At 39.7% G+C, this 27167-nt stretch overlaps 2 protein-coding genes across 3 annotated transcripts; one reads left to right on the plus strand and one right to left on the minus strand.

Moving 5' to 3' along the window:
- Nucleotides 1-1992: 1992 nt before the first annotated feature.
- Nucleotides 1993-11607, plus strand: CACYBP (calcyclin binding protein). The gene is made up of 6 exons (XM_074322094.1): nt 1993-2175; nt 5942-6161; nt 7969-8065; nt 8318-8417; nt 9544-9641; nt 11012-11607. Exons 1-6 carry the CDS (start codon nt 2155-2157, stop codon nt 11166-11168), a joined length of 693 nt encoding a protein of 230 aa, XP_074178195.1. The 5' UTR covers nt 1993-2154; the 3' UTR covers nt 11169-11607.
- Nucleotides 11608-15179: 3572 nt separating this feature from the next.
- Nucleotides 15180-25855, minus strand: MRPS14 (mitochondrial ribosomal protein S14). 2 transcript variants are annotated; one of them, XM_019726858.2, is made up of 3 exons: nt 25746-25855; nt 21068-21226; nt 15180-15603 (listed from the first exon to the last, which is right to left on the minus strand). In XM_019726858.2, exons 1-3 carry the CDS (start codon nt 25788-25790, stop codon nt 15421-15423), a joined length of 387 nt encoding a protein of 128 aa, XP_019582417.2. In that variant the 5' UTR covers nt 25791-25855; the 3' UTR covers nt 15180-15420. The 2 variants fall into 2 exon arrangements, with proteins under 2 accessions (XP_019582417.2, XP_074178196.1); XM_074322095.1 differs by lacking the exon at nt 25746-25855 and adding an exon at nt 25282-25704.
- Between the last annotated feature and the right edge of the window lie 1312 nt (nt 25856-27167).

Genomic DNA, 27167 nt, shown 5'->3' on the forward strand with positions numbered 1-27167 from the left:
TAAAAATCCAGACAAAATAATGACGTCTTGGTCTTGGGTGGTAGAGTGGAGGCTGTGAGAAGGGGTTTGATTCTCAACATAGTTTGAAGGCCAAGCCATCAAGACTTACTGCAGGATGGGCTGTCGGACCTGAGACTGAAGACTCAAGTATGGCTTCCTGGCCGGAGCAATTAAAGGAATGAGATGACCATTCACAGAGCTGGAGAATAACTAGAGGAAATGATTTTGGGTGTGAGGAGGAGAAACTGGGAGGAGGGGTTTTGTTTTTGTAGACCAGTTGAATTTGATGTGCTTATTAGACATGCAAGCAGAGGCAGAGTCTGGAGCTCAGAGTGGTGGAGCTGAAGACACAGACATGAGCGTCACCGGATAATAGAAGGTATTTACAATCTTGTGACTTTAGGATATCTAGGGGGCGGAGTTGTCTCAGGTGCAAAATCAAGCAAATTTGAAAAATCACTGCATTAGGTCACATTTTCAGGTGGTGTAATGGGATGTTTGTTCATAATTAAGTACTGAAATAATTACAGGCATTTGATCGGGCACCTTTTTAAAAAACTGAGTTATAATTAACATACAATAAAATGCACAGATCTTACGAGTTACGTATCATTGTAACATTTCCATTTGGTAAAATTCCTTCCTGGGCCTACTTAAATATAACTTTTAGTTAAGTATAACATGCAAACGAAACTACACAAATACAAGTTTAAAGCTCAAAGTTCTACAAAGTACACACCTGTAGGCAGCATCCAAATCAAGAGAGAGAACAGCATCTGAACTTCAAAAGCCCCCTCGTGGCTCCTTCCTGTCATTGTCATTCCAGCCAGAGGAAAGACTATCCTGATTTTTAACACCATAGGCTAATTAGTTTTGTTTTCAGACGTCGTTTAAGTGGAACCAAACTATATGAACCCATGATGTTTGTTTGGCTTCTTCCCCTAACGTCATGCTTCCACTTCTGTACGATAATGGTCAACCTGCATTTTTCTAATAGCTTTTCTCCATCTCTGACGTGCTGGTTCTAATCGCTACCTTGGCGACACATGAAGCTGCGTGAGTGCAGCTCTGTGACTCCTCAAGGGTGACTGTTATGTTCTCATCCGTGTTACAGACGTTTGGAAGCTGTCAGAGGCTAAAATACCCAGAAAGCGGGTTTCCCAGGGGCCCTACTGAGCAGAGCTGCTGGAGCCAGCAGAGCAGAATAGATGTCGTCCCAGGAAAACTCAGCCCACATTTTCTCTGGTCAATAAGCTGATTTAAATCGAACCCAAACTCGGGTGAGAAGCGGAGACTCTCGGAATGGTCGGTAAAGGAGGCGAAGGCACCAGGAAGCGCTCCAATACACTGCGCCGGAAAGGAGAAACCGCTGTTGCTGTCACAGAACGTGGCGCCTTGTGTTTGTAACTGTAAACCCCGGCGCCGTCCTACCGCGCTCCGTGATGACGCCACCACGTCGCAGCTACTACATGGTGGTGACGTCGCCAGACCTCCAGAAACCACTAAAAATCAAATCTGTTCCTTTCAGGATCCTCCACACTTAACGTCTTCGTGTTTTTCCCGTTTTAACATAAATAGGCTGCCCTTTTCCTTTTTTTGTCCTTTCCTCGTAGGGGCTCTCAGATTACCCTTAAACAAGATGGCCGCCCAGCGCGCCCGACGTCCTAGAAGGGACGGAAGCAGCCGACTCTAGTTCGCTTCCGATTTGGACCCTGAAGATATGTACGTCATTTCCGGGGTCGGGGTAAGGTACGCGAACGCGGCGGTTCCGAACTGCGCCTGAGCAGCCAGGGCAAACGAGGTCAAAGTACTATAAGCATACACTTGCCCCGGCGGGAGGAAGAGGCGTTACTCTTCTCGAACTGCGGGTTTGCTCGCGAGAGTTGAGCCTTGTTAGGCGGCATGGCGGGCGGGGCGGGGCCAGGCTCGGCGGGGCGGGGCTAAGCGAGGCGGGGCGGGGTGGGGCGGGGCTGGGGGCGGTGGCGCCAGACTCGCGAAGGTTCCAGAGGCGCCGCGTGCAGTAGGCGGGCCGCGGTCTCGCGCAGGGTCGTGTGTGCGCACAGGCTGCGGGCGCTGCGCGTTGTGGCGGTGCGGCGTTTCCGGTTCATTCCGCTGCGGGGCTGCTTCTCGGTTCTTGCCTGACCCGGCCCGACCATGGCTTCAGCTGTGGAAGAGGTAAGAGGTCCCGCCCGGTCTTCCTCAGTCCGCTGTGCCGGAGCTTTCGGCCCCGTCGCCCCTCACTGTCCCCCACCGCCCTTCCCGTGCTGAGGGTCCTGCGGCCGCCTCCTTGGCGGCTTCCTGCGTCTGCGGGTCCCCGCGCTTCCGCCGCCTTCCACTCGCCCACCTGCAGCGGCCCCTGGTGCTCGCCCCGCCACTTGGGCCTCCGCTCCCGCGGGAACGTTGCCGACCGACGTCCGCCGCTCCGGCCGGCGGTGCGGCCCCGCGCGAGCTGTGGGTGAGTGGGGTGTGTCGTGCTTCGTGGCTGCGGGACTGCCGACCGTGGACCCGGCGAGCTGACCACCTTCACGTTTGTCTCAGGCCCTTTCCGCGCGCGTTCCACTTGCCCGGGGACGTGAAGCTTCGTTCAATACCAGCTGGTGGCGAAAACCGAGGGTCGTTCCGTGGCAGAGGGTCGTGGCCGGTGAGAAGGCTTTGGTCCCAGCACTTTAGTTCCCTGAGGCGTGTTTTCTCGACGCAGAGGAGTCGCTGTGTTACTTTGGGCCCGTTGTTGTGCTTCTCTGTGCCACACGCGTCCCCGTTTCATAGGCTATGAAGACCGAGTATTTGGCAAACAGCAATCTGCGCTATGCGGCTTTAGAAATCAGTAAATTGGAAAGTTTGTTGTAACCAGTGGTGGGAAATAGCCTTTTTCTCTTTTAAGGTCTGTACACTGAACAGGGGAGGCTGGAGTCGGGGAGACAGTTTGGCGGTTACAAAATGCGAATAATAATACTTGGCGTTGCTCGTTTCCTGGCCTAAGATGTCAGTACATCGTACTGTTACTCACAGTGAAGTGTTGGGTATCTAGTAACTGGAGTTGTTTCCTGGAAATCTTTTCCTCAATATGAACAAGACGGGGGAATCTCAAATTTGACTCTTTAATTCTAAGAATCGGCTTTAAATGAACAACAAAAAATGTCTGTGTGTTTATTATTCTGGATAACTTGCTGCCAGTTTGTGTTTATGTATTAGACATTGTCCTTGGAGTACCTACCATGTGCCCTGAGGAAAGAATCTCTGAAGTGACATTACTGTCACATATATGGAGGGCTCAGTATTAATCCTCTTCGAAGCAAGGGACTTTCTCCATTGAGGTACTTAAAAACAAACGTTTGGGGACACTCAGGGGTTTTCTGTTTTGTTTGAGATAAAACTGAACTATTTTAAAATGTACGATTCAGTGCATTTTAGTGTATTCACAATTTTGCACAACGATTACCACTAATTCCACAACATTTTCATCAGCCCCAAAAGAAAACTATTAAGTGTCCATTAAACAGTCTCCATTCATTCCTCCTCCCTCCCTGGAACCACTTACCTACTTTTGTCTCTCTCTGGATTTGCCTGTTCTGCGCATTGCACATAAATGAAATCTTATACTAGGTGAATATGTGGCCTTTTGCTTTTCGGCTCTTTCACTTAGCATCGTGTTTCAAGTTCATCCGTGGGTGTAGCCGGTATTCCTTTTTATGGCTGAATAACATTCTTTTGCATGGATGTACCACATTTTGTTTATCAGTTCATCGATGATGGGCATTTGAAGTATTTCCACTTTTTGGCTAGCATGAACAATGCTGCTATGAATACCGACTTCAACATTTTACATATGTTTTCAATTTTCTGGAGTAGATATACCTAGGAGTGGAATTGCAGGGTCTTATGGGAACTAACAGAAACCGCTCAACTTTCCAAAGTGGCTGCAGCATTTGACAGTCCCACAAGCAGTGTCTGAAGGCTCTGACGTCTGCAGGTCCTCATCAACACTTGGTGTTTTCTGGGTGGTTTATTATTGTTGACGTTAGCCGTCCTGGTGGGTGTGAGTGGTAGCTCGTTGTGGTTCTGAGGTGCATTTCCTTACTGGCTAAGGAAACGGAGCGTCTTGTCATGTGCTTGGTGGCTGTTTGTATATTTCTGGAGAAATGTGTGTTCAAGTCCTTTGCCCATTTAGAAGCACTTTGATTTTAATGTCTCCTAATGAAGAATTTGGAACTAGGTTAGAAGATAAAGCTTGAATGTGTTTAAGGGTGGTGCTTTACAGGGGATATGTGATTTTGCATAGGAAAACAAATGAGTACCAAGATAAATTAGATGAGAAAATGCTGAATCTAAAGACATCTTAAAGTGTGTGTGCAGGAAAAACACCAGAGAGATCAGTTTTACTGGTTTCAGGTCTGCACTTGACAGAAGAACTGAGGAGTATCTAAAACAGGCCTGCTGTAAGTTGCTTCAGACTTACAATGGCTACAAGTACCTTCTGTTTGTAGTACTTGAGAGCCAACACTGGCTATGAAGATAGGGCCTGGGAATCCCTGAATTCTCAGAGTTCTTTTTGGAGTCTAATAGGAAAAGGATTTCTATTCTAGTCAAGAAGTAAACTTCTTATTTAGACTTGATACACTTTTTAGCTAAATCACTTAGTCTAGGAACAAGTGCACTAATTTTACATTTCAATATTGTTGTTATTAGAATCAATGTGAAATTTTTAAATCATTATAATAAAAAAGATTGCTTTGCACTGAAGCATCTTGGTTCTATGCTCCAGAGATGAGTTTGCAATTTTCTTTTTTTGATCTTAGTAATATGTGTTTGGGGGTGTGTGGAGTATGGACAGGACAGTGGGCACATTTGGACTTGTTATACCATATTATCAGTTACAGATGGTGAAGCAAGGGCATCTGAGTTAAGTAGGACAATAAAAGACCCCAGTAAAAGAAACCGTTTTTCTCTTACTGCATTTTGTAAGACAAGAAACAAAGAATTTCAAACTCTGTACTTCGGATGTTATACTGAGTTATTAAGCATTTAAAGATCTTTATATTGAGCCTTTTATGTGATCTCAGGCTATAAATGGAAACATCTTCCAGTCAAATTGCTAGTATTTTTTTTAAGCCCATTAATTTTTTAAGAGTGCCTTTAACTCTTGGATTCCATATAAAATGTTGGCTCTACCTCTAGAAAGTAGAAATAGACTTGAGTAGGCAATATACTGGCACGAGAAAAGAACAGGTGGCTTTTTCAATGCTCCAAGAGTTTGTTGGATTGTTTGCCCAGTTTTTTTCTCTCTACTGTGCAACCAACTCCCAGACTTTTGACTGTAAGATTAAACCCAGAGCTTCAGAACAACACTTTTTCTTGAAAGCAGAAATAAGTCTTTTTTTCATCTTTTGTCTTACAAATTCAAACTTTTTTATGTGTAACATTTGGGTATGTGGTGTAGGAAGATCAGAGGCACAATCACCGACAAAAGTAGATTACCTCAGTAAAGCTGCTGTCGTATTTCACCACACTCATGTATGTACTCAATTTTTTTATTTTAATACTTAAAAAACTTCCAGTATCTGATGACTGGCTCGTATAAGAAATCCTTGAGTTCTTTTTTTTTAAGATTTCTTCATCCGAATTTATATATCACAAAAGAATTTTGTAAATAAAATGTTCTACAATAAAGGTAGATAACAGCCTACCAAACTGGAAAATTTAGGCTTGATTACCTATTGTTACTTTAAGATTGTTTTCCTTAAGAAAAAAAAAAGGAAGCTTGCATTATTTCCAAAAATTAAGGAGGCTGGAGTAAAGAATCCAAGTTGCAACCCAACCCTAGAAAATAAATGAACCTCTTAATTCTTAGCTTTATTTCAGTAAACTGAAATGACCAATAAGCACAATATCAACCTATTAATCTTATTTATCATAACTAACTTACCTTTTATTTTTAACGCAGCTACAGAAAGATCTAGACGAAGTAAAGGCGTTGCTAGAAAAGACCACTAGAAAGAGAGTACGGGATGCTCTTACAGTTGAAAAATCCAAGATTGAGACAGAAATCAAGAACAAGATGCAGCAGAAATCACAGAAGAAAGCAGAACTTCTTGACAATGAAAAGCCAGCTGCTGTGGTTGCTCCCATTGCTACAGGATATACAGTGAAAATCAGTAACTATGGTATGACTTGCTCCCCTACCACCACGTCTTTCTGCCTCTGAGCAACCGATTCCTCAGTAGTGATCAATTAACAAACTTAATTTTTAAAATAGTTTTGAGAGTTTGTTTTTAGTGGTGTGAAAGAGAAGACCCATCACTTACTTAGTAAGATGCTTTTTTTAGAGATGAGAAAGGAAAGGATACATTCTAGAAGCTATTAACGAGAGCAAGATGATTTAGTACAACAACGAGTGGCGACAAGAGAACCTCTTCTGAAACATATTCAGTATATAGGGGACACAGCTTTCTGTTTTGTTTTTCATCCTGTTTTGCATTTCATTTTGCCAAACTACCACCAGTATTAACTGGAGAAAGGAATCCATTTAAATTCAAGAAACATTTTTTTAACACCTAATATGTGCCACTATTGTGCTTGGAATTGTGGGTACACAGCAGTGACCAAGACCCAATCCCTGCTCGTAGTGTGCTTGGGACACAGGCATGCAACTAACAGCATAACAATGTAATAATACCATTTTCTCTCAATACCTTTGAACTATTTTGCTTTGGAAGCATTGCAACTTATGTCTGAATGATGAGCTCTTATGAGGGCAGGGAAGTGTTATGTTTCTTTTTGCTCACAATATCTACCACATAGTAAGTACTTAATAAATATTTGTTTAACTGAGTAGAGATTTATAAAGTATGGGAATACAGCTGATGAAATAATTCTGCTGAAAGTGAGGAACAGGGAGAATTGAAGAGACATTCAAGTTTGAGTTTGAAGGGTGAGTTCAACAAGTGAAAAAGGGGATCACATGAGCAAAAGACACAAATAGAGACATGAAAGGCATCATATATTCTGAGTATTATCGTAATGGAAAGCTATGTGTGTGTCGTGCTTAAGAGATGTACTATTACTATTATTACTATAGGAGTTAGGCCATGTTCTTAGTTGATACAGGAAATTGGTCTGAAGGTGATAGGATTATGGCATATTAACTAGGAACATAGATTGGTGTTTGGGGGAAACATCAATGTGAAGGATGGATTGAATGAATGGAAAGAAACAAGATAAAAATTCTATAGAAGTCTGTAGGCCTTTTTCTTTTTTTGATACTACATTTCTCTGTAGGACTGAGGAAGTGTCAGGGATATATATATATATAATAAACACAGATTTTTATATGAATGCTTTTTATGTGAAGTTTATTTTTTGTGTTGATTGAATTCATTTAGTTTAGAGACTAATGGAAAGAATTTGATAATGTATACTCAAATGGCATTCAGTAGATATTGGTAGGTTAGTCATCAGATGAGCAGATTTGGATGAATCAAACTCTGAATTTATATTCTCCTTTGTCAGAGAAGGGAATTGAGGAAGCCAGGATTGGTTGTGTTTGTTGAACCGCTTAGAGAAGTAGAAATGATTATGGAATTATACAGTACTGATTTTCAACCATCCAGCTTAGTGGAGAATCACCAATATTTAAGTATATGACAAAATTATTTCCATAAAAAAAAAGTGAGCTGCTATTAAAGCATGTTTAAGGATTGTTATTCCTTGTTCTACGGAATAAAAAGAATATGGGATTTGTGTTCAGTAAACCTGGATTTGAATCCAAGTTCTACCACCAGTTAGATGCCTAACTAGGGTAGATTATTTAATGCTTTGAAACTTAATTTCTCCATCTAGAATATTTATTTTCATATTGTTTCTATTACTGGATTTTCATTTTACTGAGTTTTATTATGAGCCATACGCATTTGCTGTTCTAGAGGTGGTATCAGACTTTACTCATGTCCCATTTTTTGTTTTTGTTGCTAGGATGGGATCAGTCAGATAAGTTTGTGAAAATCTACATTACGTTAACTGGAGTTCATCAAGTCCCGACGGAAAACGTGCAGGTGCATTTCACAGAAAGGTGAGTTCTCATGGGGAAGACAGTGATCATTAAGGCAGAGCTTGCCTTGTTAGGGGCTCTTTGCAGTTTCTGCTTAAAATTCTGCTTAAATTTATAACTAATTATCCTTTATACCTGCTTTGAAGGGGTGGGTCTTATCATCTGGGACGGCCAAATGCTCATCCTAAAATAAAACTGGTGGCTCTTTTTACAAGAACTAGACAGCACCTTTCATAGAACCAGAAAGATAATGTATTTGCTATTGTGTTGCAGGTCATTTGATCTTTTGGTAAAGAACCTAAATGGGAAGAGTTACTCCATGATTGTGAACAATCTCTTGAAACCCATCTCTGTGGAAGGCAGTTCAAAAAAAGTAAGTTTGCTTTTATTGTCATATGTGAAACCTCATTAAATTTAATCTGGCCAATTTGGAATTAAGATGAACTAGAATTAATTAATCTTCTATTACAGGGATCAGCAAACTATAGCCTGTTCCTTGTTTTGTAAACAATGTTTTATTTGAACATAGCCTGGCCCATTTTTACATGTGTAGTCTGGCTGCTTTTGTGCTAGTTGATACAATGGCAGAATTAAGTAGGTAAAACAGACCGTATGGCCTATGAAACCTAAAATATTTACTAACTGACCCTTTACAGAAAAAGTTTTGCCAATTCCTGCTGTAGAAGAATAGATGATTAGAAGAATATCGCATTAAAATCAGGAGGGGAATAAGTTTTTAAAATGATTAAGAGTGAGACTTGACTTTTAATGCCAGTCTTACTGGTTTTTGATAGCTCACTTAACTCTGTGCCTTAGTTTCCTCTTTTGTACAATGGGAATAATAATTTATTTCACAAAGTTGAAATGATATACTGAAATGAAATATATAAAGTGTTTAAATTAATAGTAGCTACTATTAGAAGCTCTGTTTTTGATACATAAAAGGACTTAAGCACTTAGCCTAGTTGGAGTTAGTAGAAACTATAAAAATAAACTTTTAATAAACTTATTTACACTTTTCAATAATTCAGATAATCCCTTTTCTATCTAATTTAAATAAATAATGTTTAATGCTCCTGGTGTATAGACATGCCATTCTGTCATCTATGTTTACCAAGAATTGTATAACAGCTTGTAAAGGTAATGTTAGAATATAACTTACTGATTAGCTTGTGGCCCACTGCTCCCTTTTCATCTACTAATCTCATAGTTGAAGGAATACTCAGAAGACTCCTTGGAGTTCTATGGATCCTTGTTGAAAGAGTTGTATGTTCTTGCTCTTTCTGCTTTCTCACCTTCCAGACTCATTACCCATACATACTGCCTTATATGATTGGATTTTTTGCCTGTCTAACACCTCTTTACTATATTACTCAGTCCTTTAAAATCCAGCCATATTTCCTTCCTGTTTTTCAAACACACCAGTCATCCTATCTTGGAGCCTTTCTCCTTACCTGCTTGTGTTCTAAGTTTTACCTATTTTCCTGCTTTTCTTCCAGGTCAAGACAGATACAGTGATTATCTTATGTAGAAAGAAAGCGGAAAACACACAGTGGGAGTACCTGACTCAGGTAGAAAAAGAATGCAAAGAGAAAGAGTGAGTTCACTTTCATTTCTTTAAGAATTTTAATGTATTCTTTGCTGGGACTATAGCTTTTTAATTTGTCTGTATGGATAACAGAGTTGTAATAGTCTGTGATTTGACCATTTCCCTCTTAATGTACATTGACTAACCCGATTGTCTTAACATGTGCTTCCAACTGTCAGAATCTACTGAAATATCCAACAAGTTGCTTTTTAAGTAGGTCTCTGTAGGTTGGGTCAGCTCTTTTGTACTGGTTCTTAACCCTGGGCCAGTGGTGCTTCTCTGAAATGTTGTACATGTTCCCAGACTCCATTTCAGCAGATTCAGAGAGGCCTAGATACCCATATGTGGTTTTTGAATTCCACAGAAATTTCTGATAACGTAGTTAGTTACAGAGTTTCAGTGTCACTGATGTAGAGTAGAAAAGATAGAATATTTTTATTCTACTTAATAATGACTATTCTAAAAAATTTTATTCAAAGACACTTTCATTCTGTGTCACATGTTCCTCTGCTTTAAATTTTTTGCCGTGGTAATGTACTACATTAAGTCAGTTAGCGACACACCTTTCTCCCACTCCTGATAGCCAACATGCATTTGGGATATGGTTGGCAGAGTTAGAATTGGAATTGGAGTTGGAATTGATTTTAAATCTAGAATGAATTACCTAAGTGCCAGACGCTGTCTTACTCTTACTGTGTATCCGAGTGCCCAGTATATAACCTGGCACTTAATAAATTAGGTGAGTAAAGAATCAGATATAAAGTTAATTGGCTCAGTTCGGACATTGATTGAATTAGAGGTATTGTTTACATTAAGGACTATGCTTTTACCACCAGGCCCAGCTCCGTATATCTCAGGCTTTAGAGGAGGCCTTTTCTAATTCAAAAAATGTGTGAACTTCAGTGTGTGTCCCTGTATAATGTATGTTTATGTTTTTCTCTCGAAGTATTTTCTCAAATAATAAGAGGAAGCATGCTTTAGAAAATTAAGAAAGTTCAGGGAAAAAAATGCTTACTTACCTTTTTTGTTAAAAAGCACCTATAATCCCACTGTCCCAAGATCCCTAACCATTTTGATGATCACTCCGTCATGCACTAAGTATGGGTATATGTTGTTTTCGTTAAGATGAATTCGTGCATGCGATTTTAATTGTGAATATCTTTGGATACCCTTCATTGTCCCCTTATCTCTATCCCTCCACTTCCTACCAATATTGACATCTGATTTGCGTCTATCCGTACTTAGTAATCAGGCATATAAGATTTCTGTCAGTAAATGGGATATATATATACACACACATATATATACACACACATATATGTATTCATATTTCTCCATATATATGTATTTTCTCAATTATTGTGTTTTCTTTTTAACAGAAAGCCCTCCTATGACACTGAAACAGATCCTAGTGAGGGATTGATGAATGTTCTAAAGAAAATTTATGAAGATGGAGATGATGATATGAAGCGAACCATTAATAAAGCCTGGGTAGAATCAAGAGAGAAGCAAGCCAAAGGAGACACAGAATTTTGAGACTAAAGTCCTTTTGGGAACTGTGATGTGGAAATATTGATGTTTCCAGTAAGGACATGTTGGTGAGCTGCACAGATAAATTTAACAGATAACTTTACAGAAGCTGCTTCTGAGTAAAGGCAATGAATTCTCCATTTCTTACTGGAGGATTTACTTAAATAAAATATGCTTATTGAACACTTCCTCCAAAGATGGTTTCCTTAGTAACCTGGTGATTTTGTTCAAGAAAGGGTAATACTGCATTCTCCTGTGAAATGTAAAGAAGCAAGTCTTGCCTAATGAAAATGCCACTTTGCGTGTTTGTTTTTTTTTCAGCTGAGAGGTAGAAAACAAAAGTTATTGCTTGTTTTTAAGTTCCTGATGTCAGTTCTCACCAATGTAATAAGTAAAAAATAAAACCTGAATTTTTGCATAAAATGCAAATTTGTATCTACTTCAAGGTTGCCTGTAGAAGTTGATCTCTTTTCCAATAGCTGCTTAAGTAATGCATATACCACTCATTACTATGCCCCAATAATCCAATCACAAATGTTTTCCTATAGATTAAAATATATTTGTTTATGAAAAAATTGAAACTAAGCCTAATCTTGACAAGAATAGACATCTTTGTATAGTACCTATTAGTAAGTTTTGCCATGGGTCAGATAATTAAATCAAATAAATGTGAAAATCCATGTTCAGTAAAGTAAGGTTTTTATTCAGTGGAATAGCTTAACTATCTGTCCAGGAAAAGTCAGACTTGTATTTAATTGTTTATTTTAGAGGGAATTACTCCCCCTAAATCAGGAATAAGAGCAAGGTGCCTATGACCTCCATTACTGTGTTGTATTGGAGTCATTTGCCAATGCAACTTAGATAACAGAGCAATTAAATGCATAGAGGAAAAATCCCAGAGGATTAACCAAAACTACTATAAGAATTTGGTAAAAGTGGTAGTGTAAAATTTAGTAGGTGTAGCATTTAAAAATTAATATAAACAGCCTATAAAATAGGAGCACTGTTACTAAATACTGAACACATTATTAAACCTCTGTAATTAAAGCTGTGATTTTGGCACATGAATAAACAGACCAATGGAACAGAATAGAAAAGACCCAAGGCATATGGACATTTTATTGTGCTTCGCTTTATTGCGTTTCACAGGTGTTGCATTTTTTGCAAATTGAAGGCGAAACCCTCCACCAGCAAAAAGATTACAACTTGCTTTATTGCAATACTCGCTTTTTGGTGTTCTGGAACCAAACCTGCAATATCTCCAAGGTATGCCTATAATAGCATTTCAGGACTGGGAGAGATGGGCTTTTATTGTGATAGTGAGATAACTAAAAAACCATATGGATACATTCCAAATAGATGAAAGATCTAAATTTTAAATGTAAAAATGAAGCCATATGAGTTCTAGAAGACATGGATAGAACTCTAATACAACCTACGAGTGTGGGAAAACTACACTATGTGACTTAAAACCTAGAAGTAATAAGGCTAAAAATTGATAATTTTAACTATATAATAAATGTTTACATGTCAAAAACCCCACAAAAACCAAAAACATATCAAGAGGATTGCAAAATTGTGAACTTAAGCATGGAAAGATGCTCATCTTGTTCAGAAGAGAAATAATAAAAACATACTGTTACTCACCTTTTATTGGAAAAACTGAAGTTTAACATACCGGTTGTTTAGGATATGGGGAAATATACATATGGGAACGAAAAGTTAAGATTGAAACTTGCATAGAAAGGTAGTTGGTAATCTGTACCAGAATTATATATGTATTTGCCCTCTGACTCACTATTCTACTAGGCTTTCCACAAAGATAACACTGGCAAAACTTGGAATGATACATACAAAAGATCAGAACACCCAAATGTCAGTTACTAGGGGCCTAGCTGAGTAAACTTGTATGTCCACAGGGAGTACTCATTGTCACAGAAAGAAGTTGTTTCTGTGTGCTGTATCAGTGACCACCGGAACACTGCTGTGGGGCATGAAATACCTTAATGTTAGGGTGCAAATTAGACACACAAATGTGTATTTGCTCACACATTTCAAAAAAGTAACTGGAAGAGTAAACCCAAAACGAAGAAAATCTACAAGTTCATGACAGTGAAAAAATCATTTGTTACCTTGGAAATTGCTAGAGCACCAACTCATTTACTGTGAAAATTGATAGAAAATCATGATTTATCTGCTCTTTTTGTAAGAAATGTATTTCAGAGAAATAAATTGTTCATAAGGGAAAGTTCCTTATAGAAAAATTCCAGCTAATGCAGAAAAATGGTGGCATTTAGAACATCACCATCACAATCCTTAATGATAGGTGACAGGTTAAATGGTGAACTTGAAATGCAGGGATCAGGCTGAACCCACTGATCAAGCATCACTAAAAGTTAGACCAGCTCTGCGCCTTCTGATGTGATGTCACAGAGTACACAGCACACTTGGGAAAATTCATTCCTCAAAGATGGGACCTGAATCTAGTCAAGCCTTTGGATGTAGCAGCCAGTTTATAGGGACAGAGGAGTAAGTTAAAGGACTCATGAAGAAACAAACAGCTAAAAGTTGGACATTCTATAGGACAAAACTAATGACCTGAGTTCAACAAATGAATGACAAGAAAAAGGACTGACACGCATAGCAACCAAATACATGCATCATGCTTGGACCCTGATTCAAACAAAGGAAAAGGCGGGGGTGGGGGGGAGAGTACTGTCAGTGATATGCCGGAAATCAGCAAATGTGATGTTATAGTGTAATTTGGTGACCATTAGTTTCTAGTTGGGATTAGCTGGAGCACTCCAGTTTTTAAGTTGTAATTTAAATTTAGGAAATACGAATCCAAGGTACATCGTAATTCCCTCTCATAACTTTGCCTCCACTGGAGTTCCTGACTGCTTCCCAGCTGCTCACTACACTTCTCTGTTGGGATGACATCAGCATCTCAGACATTACATGACAAACTTGAACTTCCATATCTTGTTTCCCCTAAGCCCTCACCCCCCGCCCCCATATTTTCTGGAAGTTGCCTTCTACCATCTTACCTAGACAACCTTACCAGGATCCCAGAGAGGCCTCTACTTCTTAGATATAAGCAGTCTCTAAGTCTTGCCCAGTTTTCTCTCCTAAATACTACTTTTAAAATATGCTTTCATCTCCTTCGGTGCTATCACCAAGTGCAGGCCCTTGTCTTCCTGAACAATTAAGACATCCTACCCGGTTACCCTGCTTGTTGCCTTTTCCTCTCCTGGCCATCTAGCACACAGCTGTCAGTCAAGGGTAGAGCAAGCTGATGTCATTCCTCAAAACTTCTCCAACAGCTGGTATTTCAATTCAGTCAACTCCTTCACATAGATGGTATCTCCCATGATATGGCCCGTGTCTTGGCTTCATACTTCTGATACATTGAAGTGCCTACAGTTTCAGTTTGCTTCCACTGTTCTCTGCAAACAGCCTCCTCATTCCTTGCCTCCGGATCTAAGTGCAGGTGTCAGCTCCAGTTCTTGCCCGATGTCACTAGGTGCTTCCATACTACTCCGTGGACGTTTTTATCATTGGGCTGATCACACAAGTCACCGCACGAGACAACCTTTTGCTACCTTGACTCATTTCTGTACAGGTGACAAACATGAATAGAGAGAATATACACTATTCCAACAAAATTTTTCCTCGGGATAGATGTTTTCAGGGGCTTTGTTTTAAGGGCCCTTGAAGATGGAACAAGAAAACAGTGGTTCTGCCTTTTTAGCCGTCACACAGAAGCTGAGCATTAGTGAGATAATTCAGACACTAGCTCTACCTTTCAGTGTATTGTTTCTCTAACAATGAACTAATAGTAAAACTGACTGCAGGTCTGGGCAGCCGCCCAGCGTTACACATTGCCATAGGTGAGCTCCACGCCCATCAGCTGGATTAACTAAGGTAATACTGCTTGATGAAATAATGGCCTTAAAAATACAAGAACCCTTACATGTGGCTAAAAGATTAAACTTAAAAAGGCAAGCATACAGAGTATATTTTCACAGGAAATATTTATTACTCTGCACCGTGCACAGGAACACTAAGTCCAACAGAAAAGATAATTCACTGACAGCCAGAATTCAACAAAATGAAACATCTAAATTTAAAAGTAATTTATAGACATCTGGTAGACCAAACTCCTATACTGGACCCCTATTAAAACTATGTTTTTGTCTATTAGAAAAGTCTCTTGTCAGAACCGGTTTGCCTGCAAGCTTGTAGGTTCTGGAGCTGATTACCATATTGCTCGCTGGACTCCAGACATTTGGCCATGGTCGGCTAAGTGACGGAAGACAATACGACTAAGTCTCCAACGCCGCTTCACACCACGTGGACGGGATGTCATAACACATCGATTTCTGATTCTAACAGGACAGCTGTCCCGGGGAAGGGCAGCAATTTCGTCATCAGCCACTTCCTAAGGGAAATAACAACATCAGTGCTTAGAGGAAGAGAACAATGGGCTAGATTCATGAATGTAACCAGTTTGGCCAAAGAACCCTGGACACGGTAGTGAACCTTAACTTCTAAGTAGAAACAAACAGACCAGAAAAATGACAAATGTTTGACATGCCCCAATATGATTTTCTAAAATTTAATTGAAACGTAACATAGACATACGAGAATCCACAAACCATAACTGTGAAGTTCAGTGATACTTCACAAACAACATACCAGCGTAACCAGCAACTGGATTAAAAAACAACGCTATCAGCACCCCAGGGCCTGCCTTGCCTTCTGTCAGGCACTGACCTGGCTAACACCACAGATTACTTTTCCTTGTTTTGAATTTTATAGAAACGTAACCATAGAGTATGCATTCCTTTTTATCCATTTCTGTTGGGCTTCTTCAACATGCTTGTGAGATTCATCCATACTGTTGCATGTGTCACAATTTATTCTCATTGGTGGTATACTGTCATTGTACCGTAATTCATTTATCCATTCTACAGTTGATGGACATCTGGGTAGTTCATAGTTTCTGGAAAATATGTGAATGCATTTCTGTTTCCCCATATGATTTTTCCCCAGTTCTATTGAGATATAATTGACATAACATTATTAAGTTTAAGGTGTACATTGTGATGATTTGATAGGTGGCCATATTGCAAAATAATTACCACAATTAGGTTAGTTAACACCTCCACCCCCCCTTTTTTGTGTGGTGACAATATTTAAGATTTATTATCTTAGCAAGTTTCAAGTATATATAATAATACAGTATTGTTAACTATAGTCACCGTGATGGTGTATGTTAGATTCCCAGGACTTATTCATCTTATAACTGGAAGTTTGTATACTTTGACCAACATATCCCCACTTCCCCCACCCCGCCTCTAATAGCCACCATTCTGTTTCAATGAGTTCTGCTTATTTAGAGTCCACATACAAGTGAGATTACAATATTTGTCTTTCTCTATCTGACTTATTTCACTTAGCATAATGCCCTGAAGGTACATCCGTGTTATAGCAAAATGCAGGATTTCCTTGTTTTATGGCTAGTGTTGCACTGTGTGTGTGTGTGTGTGTATAGTATCATATTTTCTTTGAATATCACATTCATCCCCTGATGGACACTTAAGTTGTTTCCATATCTTGGCTCTTGTGAATAATGCTACAATGAACATGGGTGCAGATATCTCTTCTATCTTTATCTAGTGATTTCATTTCTTTTAGATACATACTCAGAAGTAGAAGTGCTGGATAACACATGGTAGCTCTATTTTTAGTTTTTTGAGGAAGCTCCATACTGTTTTCCATAGTGGTTGTATCAATTTACATTCCCACCAACAATGCATGTACCTATTGACCATTTGTATGTCTTTTTTGGAAAAATGTCTATTCAGTTTCTCTGCACACTTTTTTTTTTGGAATAATTTTTAAAAAAGTATAGTTAACAATATTAGTTTCAGGGGTACAACATAGTGATTCGACATGTATGTACCTTATGACGCCACAGTAAGTCTAGTAACTGTCACCACATACGGTTATTATGACAGTGTTGACTATATTACCTGTATCCCTGTCCGTTTTTAAATCTGATTGTTTTCCTGTTGAGTTACATGAGTTCCTTATGTGTTTTGCATATTAACACCTTATTAGATATATGGTTTGCACATATTTTCTCCCATTCTGTAGGTTGCCTTTTCATGTTGTTTCTTTTGCTGTGGGGAGCTTTTTGGTTTGATGTAGTCCCACTTGTTTATTTTTGGTTTTTTGCTTGTGCTGTTGGTGTCATATCTAAAAAATTGAAAAAGGAGCTTTTTCCTGATGTTTTCTTCTAGAAGTTTTATATTTTCAGGTCTTACTTTTAAGTCTTTAACCCATTTAAAATTAATTTTTGTGACTAGTATAAGATATGGGTCCAACTTCATTCTTTTGCATGTGAATATTCAGTTTCTGCAACACCATTTATTGAAGAAACTATCCTTTCCCCCAGTGAGCATTTTTGGCTCCTTTGTTAAAGATATTTGTTGACCATATATGTGTGAGTTTATTTCTTGGTTCTTGATTCTCTTTTTATGCCAGTACCATACTATTTTGATTATTATAGCTTTGTAATAGTTTGAAATCAGGAAGTGTGATGCCTCCAGCTTTGTTGTTTTTTCTTAGGATTAATTTGGGGTCTTTTGAAGTTCCCTATGAATGTTAGGATTATTCTATTTCTGTGAAAAATGCCATTGGAATTTTGTTAGATTATACAGGATCTATAGATGGCTTTGTGTAGTACTGCCATTTTAACTTAATTTTCTGACCCATGAACTTAGGATATCTTTTTATTTATGTCTTTTTCAATTTCTTTTATCAATGTCTTACAGTTTTCTTTCACCTCCTTAGTTAAATGTATTCCTGGGTATTTTATTGGTTTTGATGCTATTTTAAATGGCATTGTTTTCTTTCTTTTGCAGACAGTTTGTTAGTATATACAAATGCAACTGAATTCTTTATGTTGATTTTGTATCCTGCAACTTGACTGAATTCATTGATTAGTTCAACAGTTTTTTGGTGGAGTCTTTAGGATTTTCTATATATAAGGTCATATCATCTGAAAACAGAGTTTTACCTCTTCCTTTTTGATTTGTATACCTTTTTCTTCATTTTCTTGCCTGACTGCTCTGGCTAGAACTTCCACTACTATGTTGAATAGGAGTGGCGAGAGCGGGTAACTTTGTGTTGTTCCTGATCTTAGAGGAAAAGCTTTCAACCTTTAACTGTTGAGTATGATGTTAGCTGTGGGTTTATTATGTTGAGATGTGTTCCTTCTCTACCCAGTTGGTTGAGAGTTTTTAATCATGAAAGGATGATGAATGTTGTCAAATGCCTTTTCTGCATCTGTTGAGAAAACCATATAATTTTTATCTTTCATTCTATTAATATGGTGTATCACATTATTGACTTGCATATGTTAAACCAACCTTGCACCCCAGGGATGAATCCCACTTGATCATGGTGTATGATCCTTTTAATGTGCCGTTGAATTTGGTTTGCTAGTATTTTGTTGAGAACATTTGCACTATGTTCATCAAGGATATTGGCCTGTAGCTTTCTTGCAATGTCTTTATCTGGCTTTGGTATCAGGGTAATTTTGGCCTCGTAAAATGAATTTGGGAGTGTCCCTTCCTCTTCAATGTTTTGGAAAAGTTTGAGAAGGTTTGGTATTAATTCTTCTTCAAATGTTTGGTAAGTTGTATATTTCTAGTACTTTATTCATTTCTTCGAGGTTATCCAATTTGTTGACATGCAATTATTCACATAATTCTCTTAATGATTCTTTGAATTTCTGAGGTATCAGTTGTAATATTTCCTCTTTCATTTCTGATTTTATTTTTTTGAGTCGTCTTTTTTTTTACTTTGTTAGTCTAGCTAAAGTTTTGTCAATTTTGTTTATCTTTTCAAAAAATCAGTTCACAGTTGCATTGATCTTTGGTTAAAGACAAAGTATTTGGTCTCTGTTTCATTTATTTCTGCTCTTACCTTTGTTACTTCCTTTTTTCAGCTAACTTTGGGCTTAGTTTGCTCTTCTTTTTCTATTTCTTTGAGGTGTAAAGTTAGGTTATTTCCCAAATGATTTTTGAATCATGAAACTGAAACTTCTGGGCTGAAGATGAATAGGAGGAAATGTGTTTGAGATGAGGCTGAAGGAGGAGGCAGGGTAAGATCCCACATCTGTGGTAAAGATTCTGAGTGATGGAGAATCAAAGATAAGTGATCAGATGAGATTTACATATTTAAAAGACCATTTATGATTTAGAGAATGAATCTGGTAGGGGCAAAAGTGGTTGAGGGGAGAGAAAAGGAGATTACTGCAGTAGTTTGTGCCTTGGTTTTGTCAGTTGAGATTTATTGTTATGTATATGCTGAAAAGCTGTGTGTGTGTGTGTGTGTGTGTGTGTGTGTGTGTGTGTGTATGTGTGTGTATTCACTTTAATCTGACAAGTGTGACTGACCCTATGCTAAACTGGTGGAAGCAAAATAATTAATATATTAAAAATACATAAATGAGAAAATGCATATAAAAGCCACTAAACTATTAAGCATTAAGAATAGTTCCTGATCTCCAAAACCTTATTCATGTGTTGCTATTATGAAATACTTAGAGAGTTATATCAAACAACACTATTAAGTCAATGAATAGTAGGCAATAAGTAATGTAGGAGGAACTGGAGAGGAAAAATGACCAGGCTGGGAGAATAAAGTGGTTTCATGGAGGGAGACCTAAAGAGTAGCTGCAAACTGTTTGTTTATGGATGTGCATACTGTGTATGAGTGTGTGTGTGTGTGTGTGTGTACACCTCTCCTTGTTCCCAAAAATATTTAAGGCAGTTGACAAGGAGGAAATTGGGACAGAGGGAAAATGAGACAAAAGTATGTGCTGTGAAAGCCTGTAAGTTGGTTAGAACTGGGACATCAATTTGACTTGTAAGCTACTTGGAGGCAACATAGAGCCAGGATCAGTTCCCAGGATTCAAAGTCTCTGCACAACTACTGCTGGTTCTCATATCAGAGACGTTTCTTCTGGGGGCTTCATAAGCAGTGTCCTCCACAACCTCTTGAGCTGAGATGGCCACTTCTTATTCCCTAAATATAGGCAAGGACCTTGATGCCCTTGTGGTCAAAGCCATAGGAGAGTGGTCCACGGCACTCTGTTTTCTCGTTTGGCTTAATCTGGATCCATAGTAACGAATGGCCTGTGTATTATTCTGCCAACCTCTACAAATGATACTTTAGTTTTACTCTGAGCTTTTGATAAGTTGTTGAGTGGCCCGAGTTTGAGTTACTGCCTGATGAGCCTCTTGAATGCAGAATTCTGCATCACCGTATTACCTGATTACTAAATTCTGTATTACCTGCAGGCCCTTATGCTTCAGGAAGCAAAACAGGGTTGACATCCTTTTATTCGAGTTAAGGAGCCTGCTAAGAAAGTCAGCCAAAACTGAAAGCCTCCTCGGCACACACAAGTGGGTGGACAGAGGAGTTCAGTGAGGCAGGCTAGGGATGGCGCTGGGTGAGGAACATGTGGCCCCGTGCATCAGCAAAGCCTCCCCTGCCCTGAGCACTGAAAGATTGAGATGAAGTGGGGGAGAGCTGAGCTCAAAATGACTGCGCCATTTCTGTGTGGTTACCATGCTCAGTACTTGGTACCTTCCCCAGTACTTTGTAAGGGTCACCTGATCAAATGGGTAAAAGGCTTGTTAGGAATGAGTAGTTCTCGTTAAACTGAAACTCACGAAGTCAGTTTCAAGGGTATTCATTTGTGTTGACTGGGAGTATTTGATCATATTCTCCAGAAACTATATTGATAGTAAGCCATAACAAACAGTATCAAAAGCGATCTGATGTGAGTTAATAACCTTGGGTAGATAGGGACTTAATTAGCTAACCTGAAGTTGTTTTGGCAAAATGGTATTCTTCCTGAGAGAATTGATCCGGAGCCTCTCATCTGCGTATTCACAGGCCATTTTCCGTCTCTTCACATCACGCAACATTTTCCAGTCTACATAGTAACCTCGAACTTGACCTGAAGCTGATGAAGGAACCATCTAAAAGAGACAAGGTTCAAGTGAAGGGTAGTGAGACTCCAGCTTTGTCAATGTCATCCTGCGGTCCTCTTTTAGTCACTACTTAAGACCAACGTTTTTTAGTAATTTTGGATCACTTTAATAGTTTTAAATAATAGACTTCTTAATTCAGAATAAATAACTTATGGATGTACATTAAGCCCAAATGGTGGGAATTAATACAACGCCAATGTGTTAGAAGGTGAAATATTTTCTGAGATTTTTAATATAATTCTATTTGACCTTTACTTAGACTAATAGTCATGTGATTCAAAATTCAAAAAAGTATAAAAAGACATACAGTGTTTTCCTCCCACCTCACCTACCCAGTGACTTATGTCCACCTCCAAAAGTGTCCACTGTTACTAGTTTCTTCCAGAGATTTTTGTGTATACAGATACATGTATATACTCCGTCCCATGCTTCATCCCTCACCCCTTTATTTGCATTTGTAAATAAATTTTGGGGATCGTTTATATCCACATGTTAAAAAGCATCCTTCTTTAGGTTGCATACCTTTCCACTGTAAGGATGTGATGGGGTTCAGGAGATACTGTCTCAGAATATAGCACCTTGGCATACTGACTATTGCAAGCAAAAGAAATTTGAAAAATGGCAGGCAGGTGCGGACAGGACTGCTTCAGGACTTTCCCCTGAAGCAGGTCCTAAGACCCTCAGCGTGGAGTGGGGGTGGGGGGTGAGGAGCGTCCTTATCTCTGAAGGCAGGGACACAGAGAACAATGTGAACCAGCCAGCCAGCCTTGCTGAGTCTCCCCTAGTCTCCCCTTAGCTCATGCCCTTTGGCCGATCACATTCTCCTATGACTCTCCACTCCTTATCAAACTTAGCATAAAAATACTCACCTTTAACTGCTTCTTTAGGTCTTCAGTTCCTTTTGAAGGCCCCCATGTCATGTAAAACATAAATTTGTATGTTTTTCTCCTGTCAATCTGTCTTCTGTTAAGGGGCCCCAGCTAAGAACTTAGAGGGTGAGAAGGAAATGATGTTTTTCCTCCCCACAGATGCAGCATAATTTAATCTGCAACCTACTGGTGAGCAGCTAGACCATCCCTCACCATTTATCATTACAAACAATGCTGCAGGGAATAACATTTCATACATATTCTGTGTATCAGCAGGGTAAATTCTTGGAAACAGAACTGCAGGGTCAAAGGGTACTTTGAAATTATCATTGACCTAATATTTCTTAGCATGAGTTGTCCAATAATAAGACAGTAGGCTCCTTATTGTCACACATTTACATGGTGATAGTCTCCAGTTCTGACTGACAGGACAGGCAGAGAGTGTATAGGCCACTAGATACTCAAGTACCTCCCAAACCAAAGCAAACATTACGTTAATTAAATTGCAGCTACAGAAAATAATGACTTCTGATAACAGCTGTTTATAGAAGAAATACATGTAAAGCATTACACAGAATATAAAACTCAAAATTGGAATATTATACTAGAAAGTCAACAGTTTTTCAATCAATTAACAAGATAAACACAGCACCTTCAGTGCTAAAGTCTCATGGGGAAATTCAATAATTCTACAGTTACCTTTTGGAAATAAGACAAACATGACTGGAATTTCAATATTGATTTGACACATGACTGAGTCAAATGAAGACCGTGGTCACCATGGCTGGAAATAAGTGTCATTAGAAAAAGGACTTCAGCAAGGCTTTGAAGGACGGACAAATTTTGATACAGTTGGGGGATAGGGGAGGGAAGAGAAGGTGAAGTTTATCCAAACCAAACAAGGAAATGAACAAGACATATTCATAAGATCAGGGGAGATCATTCTTCCTAAATTCATGGTGAGGGGCAATACGAGGTTGCTTCTACCTATGAAACTGGAAGTTAAGGAGACTTAGAAAGCAAACATTTTTTCCTTCAGTTCTTTTTCAAACTATTCCTAATCAACGTCCTCGCTACCATTTCCTAATAGGTTTGTTTCTATTTATTAAAAAAACAACAACAAAAAAAAACACCTTTGTTTTTTGTGTAACTTTTTCCTTGACTATAAAAGCAATATTTTAAAATACACTTTTAAAATATATTGGTCTATTATATTATTTCTTCTGTGAATGTTTTATATCCTTTGCCCACATTGCTATTGTCAGTATTTTCTCATCAGTTTATAACAGTGCTTTTGTATATTAAGATGGCCGCTTATTCTGTTTTGTACACATGCTATCCTGGCCCTCATTCCTCTTCACCTCCTAAAACTCTTCCATTGGGCCCTTTTTAGCTCATGGTCTACTACCATCAAAATCTCCTAAATCCTCAATTTCTTCTTTTGATAATCTTCAGATTTTTGCTCTCGTTGAATTTTGAATCCCTCCTGACAGTTTCTCCTTTATCTCTTTTTTCTCCCACAACGGAGCAGAGGTGGGGTAGAGATATTCCTTGTTCTTCACTGCAGCTTGCAGACCCTCCTTCCGTCCTGAAAGTAAGTTTTGATTCATGCTGGGTTATACCTCCCACCACCCATCCCTGACAGCCCCTGCCACTCCATTTTTCAGTGAATTTAGATCGTGGCTCACTGTCACTGTCCAATATTCTTCCCGTCTTAATACCTAGTGATCTTAATATACATGCAGTTAGACGCTGATCTTTCCAGTCCTTGAACTCCTCTCCCCAGTGATTTTCATCTTCCACTCTTTTTCATCTATTCGCTTCTATGCACTAGGTCTTTTTATTACCAGTAAGTGGTAAAAATTAATAATTTCTATTATCTCAGTTTTGTGTATCTCGTTCTCTATCACTTGTTTCTAGCTCACACCTTCTAACACCCCAATTAGCAACCCCTTTGGGACTTTTAATCCATTGATCCTGCCAGCTTTTCACTGTCTCTCAGCTTTTGATTTCCTGTCTCCCCTTTACCCAGCCTGAATTCCGTGGTCCGTAAATACAATGTTGCCTTTCGTACACCCTCAACTCCCTGGCAGCTCTCACTTCACCATACTTGCTCCATTTCTTGCCACTATTCTTTCTGTGTACTCCTGACTATTTCACACTATCTCCTCTTTTTCCTTAAACCCCTGCTCCCATATCCTCACACTCAGCTGATGACTTCACTTGTTCTTTAATTATGAAATTAGAAGCAGTGAGAAGGAAATTTCCATAAACTCCCACTACTGCATCAACACCCGCTTCCCAGCACCTGGAGTCACGTGCTCTGCATCCCCTCCTGTGATTAAAGATACGCTCTGTCCACTAGAGCAGCTGCTGAGCACACGTGGCTAGTGAGCACTTGAAATTAACTAGGGCAACTGGAAAACGTAATTCCTAATGGTATTTATTCTTAAAAATCTAAACAAGCAATGTAAACATTAAACAACTTTATTGTTTTGGTAGGACTACTGTTTCCATTTTAATGGTTGGAAAATTTAATATCCGAACTGAGACGTTCCCTAAGTGTAAAATACAAACTGGACTTTGACTATCTAGCATGAAAAACAGAATGTAAATATCTCCTAACTCCTTTTTATAGATGATGTGTTAAAATAATATTTTGAATACACTTAGTTAAATATTTTATTAAAATTACTTTCATATTTTTAAAACTTTGATGCGCTACCAGAAACTTTTAAATTACATATGTGGTTGGCATTACATTTCTGTTGGACAAGACTACTACAGATGAAGTGTCTGTGTTCCTAAGACCAAAGGATCGCACGTGAAATCACCTCTTGCCGACACTAGGAGGAGCTCCAGAGATTGTTTCCACTTGCACATCCATCCTCAATTTTTCCCACTCTACAGACTCTTTCCCTTTACCACAAAATCATGCAGTTCCTTTGGTCATGTTAAAACACACCCACACCACCCACTACCCCCCCCCCCGCTACTGACCCATTTTTCTGCCTCCCTTTGCAGCAAAATATCAATGTTTTGTCTGTACTCGCCTCCAATTTCTTTCCTCCCATTCTCTTTTGAGAGCCAATGAAAGTGCGTGATGATCAAGGTCCTAACAGCTCCCACCATGCTAAACCCAACAGCCAGTTCTCAGCCCTCATTTTAACTGACCTGTCACCTCTGAGGACAGAGTCTGCCCCTCCCTGCTCCTTGAAACTCTGTCGCCGCCTGCTTCCAGGCCACCACACTCCCTTGGCTTTCCTCCTGCCTCGCTGAGCTCTTTTCAGTCTGCTTTGCCCCACTCTTCTCTCTCAACGTTGGAGTCCCTGGGGCCTCAATCCTTGGACCCTTTCTCTTCTCCACTTAGTACTTCCTTATAAATCGGAGTCAATTTGCAGCTTTTAATGCTAGTCTGTTAAACGTTTACGAATAACAGACTACATACATGGGCAGTCGATGTACATGGGCAGCTCGGGCCGCCCTCCCCTGAATCAAGCCGCAAGAGGAAAGTGAGCGGAGGGAACCCCTGGGACGTGTCCGCACTGGGCGACACAGACGGCAGAGCAGTGAGGGACCCGCGGATTTGGGGATTCAGCCGGGGAGGGAGAGGCGTGGGATTAGGGCGCTGGCCTGACCTGCCGGACTGTCCGCAGCAGCGAGCACAGCATGGAGGCCGCCATGTTGTCCTCCGCAGTCGTCAAACCACGGCAACTTTATTGACACTGCCGAGCACACAGACTCGTAGGGGCGGAGTCTGGGCCGCAGGGGGCGGGGCATGGCGGCTGGCGGGTCTTGAGACTCCAGGAAGGAGGATTTGCGTTCTCGCAGTATTTAAACGGAATTTGGGCAAATTGCAAACCTGGGGGCGCATCGTGGATACTGATGGGGCAGTCAGAATCTTCTCACTTATTGCTCCCTTTACTTCGGTTTGCACACACTTTTAAGTTACCTCCGAGCCTACCCACCTCCTTTCCTTCCGCCCCCGCCCCCCACCTTCTAGTTCGTCGCCACCAATTTCTCTTCCTCTAAATCGTTCTTGGTCTGGCGCAACCTGCGCCCCTTCATATAATCTCCTTTCAGTTTTGGGTGCTACTTGCCAGAAACCTGGAATTATGGCCAACTCCTCTGTTGTCCCTTCTGGAAATTTTGCCAATCTCTCCTTTCCACTGTAATGGTGATCATGATTATGTTGATGATGGCGATGGTAAAGGTAGTCCCCATATATGTCTAGGGTAGATGTGTATTGTTTTAAATGTATACTGTATTGGAGGGGGAGCATTGCCATTTAAAAGCTGCAGATTTCAGCCTGTAGTATAGGCAACTCTTAGGTCATCTTCATAGAGATGTTCTTGGTCTGGAATGAACCCTGTGAGGGGCCCATTTCCCTTGTATGAATGTAAGGCAAGTGCCACCACCTACCTCCTGGTAGACGGCTATCCAGGAGTATACATTAGCTTAGCAAAGACCTGTATCTTAGATGTGTTGATGGATGAAGTGATACGCTCATGAGCTATTTCCATTGTTGAGCCTTCTGGGAAGAGAAGCCCAATGCAGACTTTTTTCTTTAGGGGTTCAATTTTATTGGACATGGACTGGGGAGGGACTGACCCAGGCAGCTGGCAAGAAAGGACAGTGTAAGTCCCTGCCGTGATAAAATCAGAAGATTCCTGGACCAGTGTCAGGCAGACATCTAATTCTAGCCCATGCAATGCCTTTCTCTCCCTTCCCATGTTAGGGGTCATCTTCTGTAATTATCTCACGAAATGGGTGAAATGCACAGCTTTGTGCACAGTGGTCTTTTTCATTAGTAACTTTCCAAAAAATAGTTGTAAAATACATATAACAAAATTTACCATCTTAATCATTTTTAAGTGTACAGTTCAGTGGCATTAAGTACATTCGCATTATGGTATAACCATCAGCACCACCCATCTCCAGAACTTTTTATCTTCCCAAACTGAAACTATGTAACTACTAAACAATAACTTCCCATTTCCCTGCACCCCCAGGCCCTGGCAATCTAAAAATATAAATATATAAATAAGTAAGATTTGAGG

Source organism: Rhinolophus sinicus, linkage group LG17 (genome assembly GCF_036562045.2).
Source record: "Rhinolophus sinicus isolate RSC01 linkage group LG17, ASM3656204v1, whole genome shotgun sequence".
NCBI classification, from domain to species: domain Eukaryota; kingdom Metazoa; phylum Chordata; class Mammalia; order Chiroptera; family Rhinolophidae; genus Rhinolophus; species Rhinolophus sinicus.